Source organism: Ictalurus punctatus, chromosome 16, assembly GCF_001660625.3.
Source record: "Ictalurus punctatus breed USDA103 chromosome 16, Coco_2.0, whole genome shotgun sequence".
NCBI classification, from domain to species: Eukaryota; Metazoa; Chordata; class Actinopteri; order Siluriformes; family Ictaluridae; genus Ictalurus; species Ictalurus punctatus.
In genome coordinates, this window is record NC_030431.2 from 12,060,473 (window position 1) to 12,074,759 (window position 14,287).

At 34.7% G+C, this 14,287-nt stretch overlaps 1 protein-coding gene across 1 annotated transcript; it reads left to right on the forward strand.

The window, feature by feature from the left end:
* Positions 1-5,103: 5,103 nt before the first annotated feature.
* Positions 5,104-13,114, forward strand: LOC108277382 (nectin-4). Its single transcript, XM_017490066.3, has 7 exons — positions 5,104-5,233; positions 5,423-5,773; positions 7,687-7,805; positions 7,935-8,082; positions 8,199-8,314; positions 9,421-9,577; positions 11,290-13,114. Exons 1-7 carry the CDS (start codon positions 5,125-5,127, stop codon positions 11,439-11,441), a joined length of 1,152 nt encoding a protein of 383 aa, XP_017345555.1. The 5' UTR covers positions 5,104-5,124; the 3' UTR covers positions 11,442-13,114.
* Positions 13,115-14,287: the final 1,173 nt, after the last annotated feature.

The following is a 14,287-nucleotide window of genomic DNA, read 5'->3' on the forward strand; positions in this document are numbered from 1 at the left end:
GAATTTTAGCCCATTTAGACTTGTGTGCTTAGGGTCGTTGTCTTGCTGCATGTCCCACTTTCTCTTGAGATCCAGCTCACAGACAGAGGTCCTGACATTTTCCTTTAGAATTTGCTTATATAATTGAAAATTCATTGTTCTGTCAATAATGGCAAGCTGTCCAGGCCCAGATGCATCAAAACAGGCTCAAACTACACTGGTACCACCATCGTGTTTCACAGATGAGAAGGTTCTAATGCTGGAATGCAGAGTTTTCCTTAATCCACACATAATGCTTCTCATTTAAACCAAAAAGATCTATTTTGGTCTCATCCATCCACAAAACATTTTTCCAATAGCCTTCTAGCTTGTCCATGTGATCTTTAGCAAACTGCAGACGTGCAGCAATTTTCTTTTTAGAGAGCAGTGACTTTCTCCTTGCAACACTACCATGCACACCATTGTTGCTCAGTGTTCTCCTGATGGTGGACTTATGAACATTAGCCAATGTGAGAGAGGCCTTTAGTTGCTTAGAAGTTACCCTGGCTCCTTTATGACCTCACAGACTATTACATGTCTTGTTCTTGGTGTGGTCTTTGTTGGTCAAGTACTCCTGGGGAGGGTAACAATGATCTTGAATTTCCTCCGTTTGTGCACAATCTGTCTGATTGTGGATTGGTGGAGTCCAAACTCTGTAGAGGTGGTTGTGTAACCTTTTCCAGCCTGATGAGCAATAACAACTCTTTTTTTTGAAGTGCTCAGAAATCTCCTTTGTTCATGCCATGCTACACTTCCACAGTCATGTGTTGTGAGGATTAGCCTTTGATAGATCCCTTTTCTTTAAATAAAACAGGCCATTTACTCATATGAGTGTCATCCAATTGATTGAAAACACCTTACACTAATGTCATCTTCAAATTATCTGCTAATCCTAGAGGTTTGCATACTTTTGCCACACAAAAATATGTAATTAGAAAATTCTCATCAATCAATAAATGACTAAATATAATATTTTTGTCTAATTTGTTCAATTGAGTTTTCTTTGTCTACTTTTGGGACTTGTGTGACAATCTGATTTTATTTTAGGTCATATTTATGCAGCTATATAGACAATTCTAAGGGGTTCACAAAAACTTTCAAGCACCACTGTATCCTTGAGTTTGATCGTGATAGACAATGGATATAAGTACATAGCGTTTAGATGGTGCCCCATTTCTTCACGTTCAAGAATGAGGACTGACTTCAGTCATTTTAACACAATGCAGTAACAAGATATGCAGTTAATAACTATAGTGAGATAGATTGTATAAATATATATATATATATATATATATATATATATATATATATATATATATATATATATATATATTACATTTTTCAACAATAAGAATAGAAATACAAAAAATGATTCACCTTAGCAGAATATTCCTGAAGTGTTCGCCAGCCTCCTGAATCAATATCCACAGTAAGAGCATTTGCCTGGTCCCTGGCAAACGCACACCCTCAGTTCTGCCATTCCCACCTGGCTCTCATTTCCACGTCCCGCTTCCTCTCACCTAGTCACCTGTTCTTTTTTATTGCTGCCAAAAACCACACCCTTCCCTTCATCTTTTTTTTTTCTTTTTCTGTTCCATTAAGAAAGAAAACTCAGCATAATTCTTTTATTTATAACTAATTCATAATTAGTTTATTTTTTATATTGATTTTTTTTTCTTTTTCCGTTGATTAAAACACCATGGAATGGAACGGACTCCACCTCTGCGTCACTGTGCAGTTATCCGTTACAGCGTGGCCCTCAGCCGTGCTTCTGTAGCCCTGACCCAAGATCCCCTCCACTCTGGTTCCATCCTCAGGCGATCCAGAATGGCCTCATGGGTGGAAAAAAATTCTGCTGCATCCATTATTAAGTTCTTGTGTTCTGTCACGTAATGGAGACAAAAGTGGATGCAAGTGCAGATGTGAATTTAATTAATACAAACAGTAGACTAAACACACAAACCATTCTGGGCAGAGAGAAATACAACGACTAAGAAACTAGAGAACATAAGATAAATACAAAACCTTGAGTGCGCTGCAAAAAAAAAAAGAAAAGAAAAAAGACTTATATACAAGTGCTAATAAACCACAAACATGAATCAGGTGCAGACAGTCATGTGACTTGATGTGAGGTGCAATGACTGATGGGAATCATAGTCCAGGGCCTAATCCAGGACAACTATCTCTGACTTACAAATATAAAACTACTAAAAAATACTCAATTTTGAAGAATATTATTTTCATATATTATTATTACGTTAGCAGCTGCAGAATCCTGAAAGTTTAGGCTGCTGTGGCACCATCATCACCCCCACCGTGTCCTTCACGCAATTTCTACTGGGTCAGATGAAACAGATTTCATTAAATTGAACATTTTTTAAATAAAATAAGCTGTTATAAAAAAGAAAAAAGTAAAGCCTTTAATGGCTCTTGTATTTCTATCTTGTACGTATGTATTAAGGAAACCAAACAGAGGCCTTTTCCCAAATTTGATTTCAGATTTAAGAAAAAATAAAAGAAATTTGAATGAGTGCAAAAGTAGTGGAGAAGGTGGTAATTGGCACAGTGTTAACTTTCGGGTTATTAGGGGAGGCCCTCATCAGCATCATCATGATTATCATCATCAAATCTAACACAAAGACTCAATTTTTAAAAATGCCTCTTTAAAAAATCATTATTATTAAATAATAAAAAATAAATATCTAAATACCTTACTGTACACACTCATAAAAATATAACATAAAAATGATTCCCCTGTTGACCAACATTGTGCATTTGATCAAGAACACTAAAATATGTAAAGGTGGGGACAACATTTTGATTTTGGAAAAACAAATGTCTCTTTGACTGAATACTTTTGAATACTTTATAGAAATGTTTCCTAAAGATGATCATATATGATTTGAAAGCCATGGATAAGAAGTGCTATCTAGCTAACATGAAGTAGCTACAGAGTGTGAGCGAGCAAAAAAGCATTGGAAATGCACAACACTTTGAACCATGAGGCGGATGGGCTACAACAGCAGAACACCACATCAGGTTCCACTATTGTCAGCCAAGAACAGAAAGCTGTTGAAGTTCAAGACTGGAAAAACATAGCATGGCCTGATGAATCTCGAATTTGGTGCCAACAGCATGAATCCATGTACCCAACCTGCCTTGTGTCAAAAGTCCAGGCTGGTGGAGGTGGTGAAATGGTGTCAGGAATGTTTTCTTGGCACCTTTTGGACCTGTTAATATCCATTAATCATCACTTGAATGCCACAGCTTATTTGAGTATTGTTGCTGACCAAGTACATCCCTTCATGGCCATTATTTACCCATCTTCATATCATTACTTCCACCATGATAATGCACCATGTCTCTCAAAAGTCATCTCAAACTGGATTTGCGAGCATGACAATGAGTTCTATGTTCTTCAGTGACCTTCCAAGTCACTGGATCTGAATCCAAAAGAACACCTTTGGGATGTGGTAGAACATGAGATTTGCAGCATAAAAATATACCTATAAAATCTGCAGGCATTATGTGATGCAATCATGTCAACATGGACCAGAATCTCAAAGGAATTTCTCCACCATCTTGTAGAATCCATGCCATAAAGAATTGAGACTGTTTTGAGAGCAAAGGGAGGCCCTACCCAGTATTAGTGAGTGAGTATATATGTCAGCAATCCTCCATATGACAATTATTGAATTATGTATTTAGCTGGATTGCGCTGTTGTCAATTTGAAGATGACTAATGTTACATATCTTCAAATCTCAGATTTATGTCTTTTAGACCTCCGTCAGCCCTTTCAGCCTTATATTTCCCTATTAACTCTTAGTTCTGTGCTATGTACGAGAAAGTGTGATTTACTACAGAGAGTTCAGGCGCGCCTGGAGGAGTCTAAATGAACACACACTGACACACTGCTGTTCACAGAGACTTCCTGTTTATTTCGTCTAAGAACAGGAGTATTTATATATATTGATAACAGCATTGCTTAGTTTCTTCTTGTGCAGGTGCTGGACAGATTTAGACAAAACACACAGCACAATATGAAAATAAGTCCCCTCAAGGCACAGAAAATACATGTGTCAGCTATAATAAAGGATGGCAGTTGATCAGCTTATTCAATGAGGTAATTAAATGAACACATTCATCATAGGTATTTGATAGCACAGAGACACATAAACAGAAGCTATAACCCAGTATTCCCTGTATCTAAGGTGTCTTAATTGTCTTAATAGCAATTCGTGATATAAGAGAGTACATGATATAAGAGAATTTCCTTTCAACTAACATCCCTGGAATTTGAACCAAATGTTATGACACAGGTTTTTCTTTAACTTTATTTTACTCTCTAGCTATAATTTTCAAATAATGTAACTTTTCTTTGTTTAATATTTACCTGTCTTTAAGCATTGAAAACTGCAGAATGGAATATACTACAAATAAATGCAAATAAAACATTTTTGCATTATTTTAAATTTTTTGGCCAAACAAGATTTCAGGTTTCAAAATATAGTGAGGATGTCGATGTAGGCCTTTTTTCATTCACTGGAAAAACACATTTTCGGTTTCTGTCTTTCTGTGTGTGTGTGTGTGTGTGTGTGTGTGTGTGTGTGTGTGTGTGTGTGTGTGTGTGTGTGTGTGTGTGTGTGTGTGTGCGTGTGTGTGTGTGCGTGTGTCTTTTCACCTGCATGATCGTTGAAGCTGCTTTATTTTTTCACACAGCACTTCAACAGGAAACCAAAATGAAACTAGGAAGAGCAGTGCTTCAAAGAAAACCTCATCATCAAATCCAACATGAAGACTCAAGTTTTAAAAATGCCTCTTTAAAAAAAAAAAATCAATAATAAATATGTAAATACCTTACTGTACACTGTATTCCTTTCTTAGAGATGAAAATTCTATATTTTTAAAAATGATCATTTAAAAATGAATAATTAAGTAATTCATTCAGTGCATTACACATATACATTTAAAATATTATTTACATATTCAAGGTTTCACAGTGTAAATCATTGATGCCGTTTGTGTGAGGAACAAGGATGTGTGCAGATGCAGATAGACTTGTTCCTGTCTCTTCAGTGGTATAGTCTACAGCCACTTCCTGTGCAATGTGTCATTTCTTTTCTTTCTCCAAATCTAACTGTTGTCTCGCAGTCATGGCTTCTGTCATGACAAATAAAGCTACCAGCCTTCTGATTTTTATAAGCATTCTTCAAGGTAAGCATGACTTGATTTATTCACAAGCCTAATACATTCATATTGAAAGACATTTAGAAACCTCTGGAGTGTTGTATAAGACACAGCTGTGAAATTCAATCAAATATGCTTTAACATTTAAAAAATCTCCAAGACATATGTATAACAACCTGTACATCGCTGATTAATGTTATGTCAACTAATCAACAGGAACTCAGAGTGTCATCATAGAACACAAAACAGAGGTAAATGCGGCAGTTGGACAGAACATCAGTCTGCCGTGCATCATGTCCAAGGAGCATCCAACAATCATCCAGTTACAATGGCACAAAGAGGGAGAAAAGGGAGAGCAAAAATTAGTGGTGTTTAATCCTTCCTATACTGTTCTTTACTATGCGAATCATAAATTGGAGCTGGTGAACGAAACGAACACCACTGAGTTGCGAGGCTCCATATTGCTTTTGCAGGAGGTTACAGAGAAGGATAGTGGAAACTATGTTTGCGATATCGCCTCATTTCCTGCTGGCAGCATCAAAACAGTCACAAAAGTCCAAGTTAAAGGTAAGTTCTTAATGGAATTAATTAGGGGTGGAAAAAAGTACAATGCTGTGAAAAAGTATTTGCCTTCATCCTGTTTTCTTCTCATACTAAATTGTTTCAGAAATTAAAACTAAATCTAAGATAAAACAAAGCCAAGGTGAGACAGGGTCTGATAGGGTCTGGGGAAAAAGTATTTGCTCCTATCCTGATTTCTTCTGTTTTTGTGTATATCGCATACTAAATTGTTTCAGAAATCAAAACAAAATTGAAGATAAAACAAAGGCAACTTGAGTAAACACAAAATGCAGTTTTTAAATGATAATGTCATTTATTGAATCAAAAAAGTTATCCAATACCAACTGGGCCTGTGTGAAAAAGTGTTTGCTCCATAATTTCACAAATCTATGAAGCTGCATTCATAATGGGATTTAACTCAACTAGACACAACCAGGCCTGATTACTGAAACCCTGTTCAGTCAAATCAACACTTAGATAGATCTTTTTCGAGAGCAGGAAGTTGGTTAAAAGATCTTACCCAGAAACACACTATGCCAAAATTTAAAGAAATTCCAGAAATTATGAAGAAGAAGATTATTGAAATACATCAGTCTGGGAAGGGTTACAAAGCTATTTCAAAGGCTCTGGGAATCCAGAGGACCACAGTGAGAGCCATTATCTCCGAATGGAAAAAACTCAGCACTGTACTGAACCTTCCCAGACGTGGCCAACCTTCCAAATTTCCTTCAAGAGCACAGCAACTACTCATCCAGAAAGTCACAAAAGAGCCAAGGACAACATCAAAGGACCTACAGTCCTCTCTTGCATCAATAAAGGTCACTGTACATGATTCCACTATCAGAAAGACACTGGACTCTGCTAACCAAGAAGAACATTAAGGCTCGTCTTAATTTTGCCAAAATATACCTTGACGGTCCTCAAACCTTTTGGGAGAATGTTCTGTGGATTGATGAGTCGAAAGTGGAACTCTTTGGAAGACATCTGGCATAAACCATAACACAGAATTCCACAAAAAGAACATCATACCTACAGTCAAGCATGGTGGTGGCAGTGTGATGGTGTTGGGATGCTTTGCTGCTTCAGGGCCTGAGCAACTTGCAATAATTGAGGGAAACATGAATTCTGCTTTCTACCAGAAATCCTATAGGAGAATGTCCGGTCTTCAGTCCGTAAATTGAAACTCAAGCCGAACTATATTATGCAGCAAGACAATGATCCAAAGCATAGGAGTAAGTCCTAGTCCTAGAAGTAAGTGAAAGACTGATCTCCAGTTATCGGAGACGTTTGGTTGCAGTTATTGCTGCTAAAGGTGGCACAACCAGATTTTAAGTTTAAGGGGGCAATTAGTTCTTCACATGGGTGATAGGTGTTGGATAACTTTTTTTGCTTCAATAAAATAATAATAATAATAATAATAATAATAATAATAATAATAATAATAATAATAATAATAAACAACTGTATTGTGTTTATGCAGGTTGCCTTTGTTTTATGTTGTATTTCATTTGAAGATCTAAAACTATTTAATATGAGATATTCACAAAAACATAAGAAATCAGGATACTTTTTCACAGCATTGTATGTAAGATTCACATTACCATAACTGTACAACAAAATATATTTTCACAGTATATGCTTATAACTTTCTATTAAGAATGTACACTATCAAATATACAAGTATAGCTTAATGATAATGGTATACCTATTCCAGATTTCTTTGTCATGATATACAACCATACAGGTATATAATTACTGTATATCTTTAGACTCACTCAGAAATATTTTCCTTCTTTTTCATTCACACATAGCAAGCTTTAGTAGTAATAGAGATACAAAGTTGGAAAATAATAATTTATTTGCTGATACATTACAATTGAATGTTTTCATCTGAACACAAATGAATATTTGTGTCCTAGTGCCAGAGGTTTCAATGAAGATCACGTCCCCCGAGAGGACTGTAATAGAAGGGGACACAGTGAGCATCACATGTGTCAGTGATCCTCCACCTGACAAGTACATGTTATTATCCTCACGGGTGAGTCAAAAACATACAGCAGTGAGGTTTTCCACTGTGTGCTCAGTCACAAGCCACTCATCTTCTTCTGCATGACATCACTTTGTCCCTCATTACCATTTTATCATTTTGATTTGCTCCTCCCTACAGAGTCAATCAATTATGGAAAGTCAGGATGGAAAATTCACAATTCAGAACATTACTCGGCACATCAGTGACCTGATATGTCAGCCCACCTGGAACTCATCAAACCAACACTTACAAAGCCTCAACGCAACTATGTACCTGACTGTAGACTGTGAGTCTTCAACTTTATCAATAACATACATTTTTTATACTTCACATGCATTGTGAATTAAGATAGATGAAAGTGAACATATTATTCAAAAACATGATTCTTGCTCTGCCAAACAGTTCTTGACAATATAGAGTGTAATTCCGAGAGCCAGATACAAGTTGAGACTGGGACAAATCTGACGATTACCTGTGACGCAATGTCTTCCAAGTCCTTGCGTTTTGTCTGGATGAAGGTAATTCACAATCTGAACTAAAAATATCAGAAAAATAAACCTGTAATAAAAATGTAGATTTATGTTTATGGGTGTTATCACTATCCAAGATACTTAACATTTATACTCTGTTCAGCAGGGGCAAAAAGTATTATTTTGGCAAATTTATACTTTGAGTATTTTTTGAAATTGATAACTTGTACTCTTAATTATATTTCCAAGAATTATTTTATTACTTCTTATACTTTTATTTAGACCTTCCAAGTACTCTTATCCAGCAAATGATTGTAATATATGATATCATATACTCAAAATATGAGTCAAATTGGCTCAGTTAAACAGCTAATCATTTAATTCAAGTTCATCAGTGTACAATAAAAAACAGGATTCATGCCAATTCATCATCAGCAGTGACTATCCCATGCTACCCAATGTAGTTAATGGTGTCTGTGTGCATCTGAGGCTGGATATACAATATTGAAATTGTTTCAGTATGCTTGAGTAAGCAAAGACTAGTATAAAAGAGGTGTCTTCTTTGTCTCCCTAAGAAGCATGAACATCTAATTAGAAAAAGCATGTTGAGGAATGTTTTGCTAATTTGCCAACATTAACTGGCTATGTTTAACCAAGTAAACCTGTTTTCTTTACTAATGCCAAGACTAGCACTGATTCCAGTAGCTAGCATAAATTGTCTAGGCAGTAAGTTAAACTCTAGATACATAAATATTTATTATGCATATGATATTTTACTTCTGATTAATTCATTATCAAACTACATATGTATTATTCATGCATATGACCACCAAACTGACCAAATGCAAAACAGTGTAGTTGTTTTTAAATGAATATGATCTTCTTACAACTTTAAAATGACTTTAAAAAAACAACTTAAGTATGATTCCTTGATACTTTTTCCACCATTGCTGTTTGGGTAAAAATATACTAAAAATTACTTTACCATATTAATTACCATGAAAGCTGATTTTAGTTCCTGTTTCTGGACCTCCATATCTTACGTGCACTCTTGCCTGTGAACACATACCTTTCTCTTTGACAATGCCATCTGACTATTTAAAAAGATAATACCGATATACATATACGCCTATGACGTTATTCTTTTCCTACAGGACAACATGACAGTATCCTCCAATGCCAGTATAAACCTGTGGTCAGTGAGTCCTGATCATTCTGGGATTTACACCCTGTTTGTTCACATCGAAAATCATAATCATCTACACAGACAGAAGAATTTTACAGTTACTGTGATAAATAAGAGCTACACAGGTGAGTGTGTCAAAATGACTGCATGAATCTGTGATGAAGTAGAGAACTCTGACAAGGCTACATGACTAAAGTGCTTACTCTGATAAACTGCTAACTCTTAGCTCACTACCTGGAATGTCTAGCCACAGCTCATGTCACAGCTCAAAATGCAGTTTCCTCTAAGGACAAAATGGACAGTGTGTTACAGATATGTTATAGACTTGGTATACTGTACACTTATCTACAAGGAAGTAAAAATGCCTGTGCTTTACGTACATCTTTCTAAGCCTCTATAGCAAATTGCAGGATGACCAAAACTGAACAATGTTTTAGAGCATTTATATCTTGTACAAGCTCTATTTTGAATGGCAAAATGAAACATTACTATTTGCATACAGTTAATAGAGTTGGATGAGGGGATAATCTTTGTGCTGATACTCAGTAAAAAAAAAAAAATGTCTTCTCAATTAAAAAAACATGTGTCTTGAATAGTAACTCCACTTTTTACTGATGCATTCTACTAGTGACAAAATCTGACTTTGATGAAAAAGGTGCTTTGTTGTGTTATCCAAAACTACCTCAATCTTTTTGGCGTAGAGAAGTTTATGTTGAACAGATAACTAAAACTGAGCCAACTTTAAACTGCTTGCTCAATATAATTGTGCATAATGAAAAGGTATATTTAAAACAGATAGCATTACAGATTTATTTACAGATTATTTTAAGGTGTTTTTTTTTCTTTATTTAAAACTTTGACTTAAAAAACAATTTAAAATATTTTTTTCTGTAAAGGATTATAAAAGCAATCAATGTATAAATAACATGTAGCAAACCCACAACACAATTACACAGTTAAACAAGGAAGATGAATTGCATGAGAAACCTAGATGGATGACAGAAATAAGGAGTAGCCTTTGTCTGTCACATATACATTACAGCACAGTGAAATTCTATTTTTCACTGTATCATGGCTAACCCTTCACTCTGGCCCCAACTTCCTAACAAGCTGGGTTCAGAGTGAAGGGTCAGCTATGATACAGTGCACCTGGAGCAAAGTGGGTTAAGGGCCTTGCTCAAGGGCCCAACAGTGGTAGCTTGGTGGTGCTGGAGCTTGAACCACCCACCTTCTGATCAGTAACCCAAAGCCTAAACTGTTGAGCCACCACTGCCATAATAAATAATAGTAATAACAAATAACAGAACATTACCATGTTAAACAACTGAAACTCAAAAGACTGTTGGTCAAATATGTTGACTGACAACTTCTATTTAAAAAAATATATAAATTAAATAAAACATTTGGAATTCCATATGAAATTGTCTGGTTATTAGATTCTAATAATAAAAATTTTCTGTTAGATAAACAAGTATCTAACTAGCTTAATTAGCATGCAAGCTAATTATAAGTAGTTTTTTTAGTAGTCTAGGTCTTCTTACCCTTAAAATTTAAAGATAACACTTATCTACAAGGAAGCTGGCTGATTTAATTACCAAATCATCCATACATACACACACATACATATATAACAATATATATTGTTATACATAGACAATATATGTATGTATATATATATATATATATATATATATATATATATATATATATATATATATATATATATGTAGACAACAACATATATAACAATAGATATTTTTACAAACTATTGTATAGTTGTATCTTTTACAGTGTAAAGTATGATTAATGCAATGCATGATGTTTGTTTGTGCCCCAGTGCCACAGGTCACCATGGATGTCACATCACCAGACAGAATGGTGACAGAAGGGGACAGAATGGTGACAGAAGGGGACAATGTGCAACGTGAGCATTATATGTGTTTGCAATATGATGTTATTGAACTTGTTACCAAGACAACAGAGCTGTAAGCAGAAACCTGCTCATGTGCAGCCCTACTGAATGTAAACAAAGTTAGTTCAAAGTTAGGGAAATGTTGAAGATGACCACTGTCCCTGGAATTTGAGCTAAATATTAAGATGCCGATTTTTTTTTTGTTATTCTTTATTTATTTAACTTTTTCCTTTTTTAAAATAAATATCTACTTGTTTTTAAGCATTAACAACTGTGTCTGTTGGACTGAAAAAAAAAAAAAAAAAAAAAAAAAAAAAAGACAAATACTGGAAATAAATTTGACACACATTTTTTGGATAATTTTGAATTCTTTAACATATATGGCCCTAACAAGATTTACATCTACATAGGTCAACGTAGGCCTCCCCCAAATTGACTGGAAAAGCATATTTTCCATTTCCATCTTCGTGTGCGTGTTTTCACATGTGTGGTTGAAGATGTATGAAAAATTAGCTGTTTAGATTGAGCTGTTTGCATTCCCCACCATTATATGTAAGAGACGTTTAGCTATTTAGGTTATGTTACCTGTATTCTCCACTAAAATATGTAGGAGAGACTAGCAGATTAGCTCAGAAGGGGAAATTTTGCTAATTTAATATTTCTGATCAACTATTCATCCAGCAATAAGTTGAAATTAGTGTAATTATTAATTATGCATTAGATTTTACCTCCATGACCACCGGCAATAATATCCTAAATATAGTGAAACACTAAATTAAAAGTATAGTAACAAGATTATCAGTTCATGGCAGCAGAGTAAAAAGCAACTAAGACACACATCTTTAAAAACAGATTAGATTTTATTAAACTATTCTACTACACAGAAACTAATTTAACACAGACAGTGGTGAAAATGGCTTTGAACAGAGAGTGAATGAATTTCACATTTCTAGCACTGTATGAGATTTCTCAGACCATGATCTGAATGAACCATCAACTTATTAATTTACCTTCACTTCCTTTAGAAGGGATTTAAACTTATTATATGCATCAGTTCAGCGAGAATCTGCATTTGAATTGTCGTTCCAAATGGAAATTCGCTCATTACGTTGTTGGGTAGAATGGATTCCCGGTGATGGGGGGATTCATCAGCAGTCTGGCTGATTTTGAGTGGTGTCTCAGAAGACCAATAGGAATGATGAATGGAATGGAGTCTCGTAGCCGGGTTGCTTGATGAGCTTGGTGGCGGTTCTAGGTTGAGGCTCCAAGCAGATGCGATCTCCCAAAGATGTTGATTTGGGAGAACTCTCAGATGATTCCAATGACTCTGAACACTCAAGACTCTTTGTGTCATAGGATTTTAACCCTTTCTGGCTAGTCCAGCCCCAAAATGTTTCCTCCAATCAAATATTGTCTTAGGGCGAGGTGTAAGCCATATTCTCAGCCTATGACGCTAATTAGTCCATTGTCTCTGAAGATGTGTGGTTCCACATTTTCATGATGTGTGGATCAAACTTTGGTTTCAAATTTTAACATGTACACATAATGACATTCTACCCAAATTTCCTTACTCTGATCACTCAACGAACACACACATACCATACAAGACATATATTGTCTGTTATACACTTCTAATAATCAGCCATAATAATCAGTAATACTATACTAATGCATGCTAAATAAATCAAAAATAATTAGAGGCAACTTTGTGGTTATGAGCATAATAAGTCCAGAAGAAAACATGACTGTATATAGGTCATTTAATTTGTTAAAAAAAATAAATTATATATATATATATATATATATATATATATATATATATATATATATATATATATATATATATATATATATATTCATTTTCACAGTCATCGTCTCTATAGGCTTTATGTAATGTTATAATTTGGGATGTCAATTTTAAAGAGCACAGGGTGAACATTGTGTTCCTGGGTGAGAGAGCAAAAGGTCTCATTCGAAAGGGGGTCCCCCTTCCTTCCTGAAGTTATCATTATCAACTTTACCATCCTATTGAGTGAGACATCTGGTCTCAGCCAGTGATCTAAACAATGTTTGGTCCAGAGAATTCTATTGGGTTTTCTGGCTGTCTGTTTGTTTGATCCTACAAAGAAATTTTACTATTACACTGAGAATTTCAACAAGAAACCAAAATTGAACTAAGAAGGAGGTCATGACTGTGGGTCCATGTATTCTATTATTAAATGTGAAACCATTCTTTTTGTGTTTTGTTTATGTTTTTTTTTTTTTAACTATTTGTTAAAGAATATTTGTTCACTTTTCAAAATATTTGGAAATAAAAATTCTATAATCTCTTTTCTCTTTGTTATTTATTAAATTACTGTGATTAAAATCATAAAATACACAATGAAAATGCAAAAAGTTTAAATATCGGTTCTACTAATTTTAAGGGTATAGCTATAGGCTAGGCTGTTGTGGTCTGAAGTAATTTAGGCCCCTTGCATACACTATAAACCCTAATAATTTCAGTTTACTCAAATGCTTTGAAGAAATTCACTTTTTTCATTTATTTGAAATGCTATACTATGTTGAATACATGCATGTCTATAAATGCTTATGTGCTTGAACGCTTGTGAACTCTTTAGAATTGTCTACATTTCTGCATAAATGACAAAACAGATTTTTGCACAAGTCCGAAACGTATTTAAAGAGAACCCAATTAAACAAATGAGACAAAATTATAATACTTCATTTATTTATTAAAGAAAATGATAAAAAATTACTAGTAGTATGTGAACTGTTGCTTTCTGGTATAACACCCTTGTGCAGCAATAACTGCAAATAAACATTTCCAGTAAGTGTTGATCAGGTCTTGCACATCAGCTTGCAGAGTTTTCCTTAATCCACACATAATGCTTCTCATTTAAACCAAAAAGATCTATTTTGG

Bases quoted from the DNA above. Each gene is read 5' to 3' on its own strand.
- LOC108277382 (XM_017490066.3), top strand. From the start codon at position 5,125: ATGTGTCATTTCTTTTCTTTCTCCAAATCTAACTGTTGTCTCGCAGTC. The intron at 8,083-8,198 runs GTGAGTCTTCAA...TCTGCCAAACAG, and splicing joins TATGTACCTGACTGTAGACT to TTCTTGACAATATAGAGTGT. The intron at 9,578-11,289 runs GTGAGTGTGTCA...TTTGTGCCCCAG, and splicing joins GATAAATAAGAGCTACACAG to TGCCACAGGTCACCATGGAT.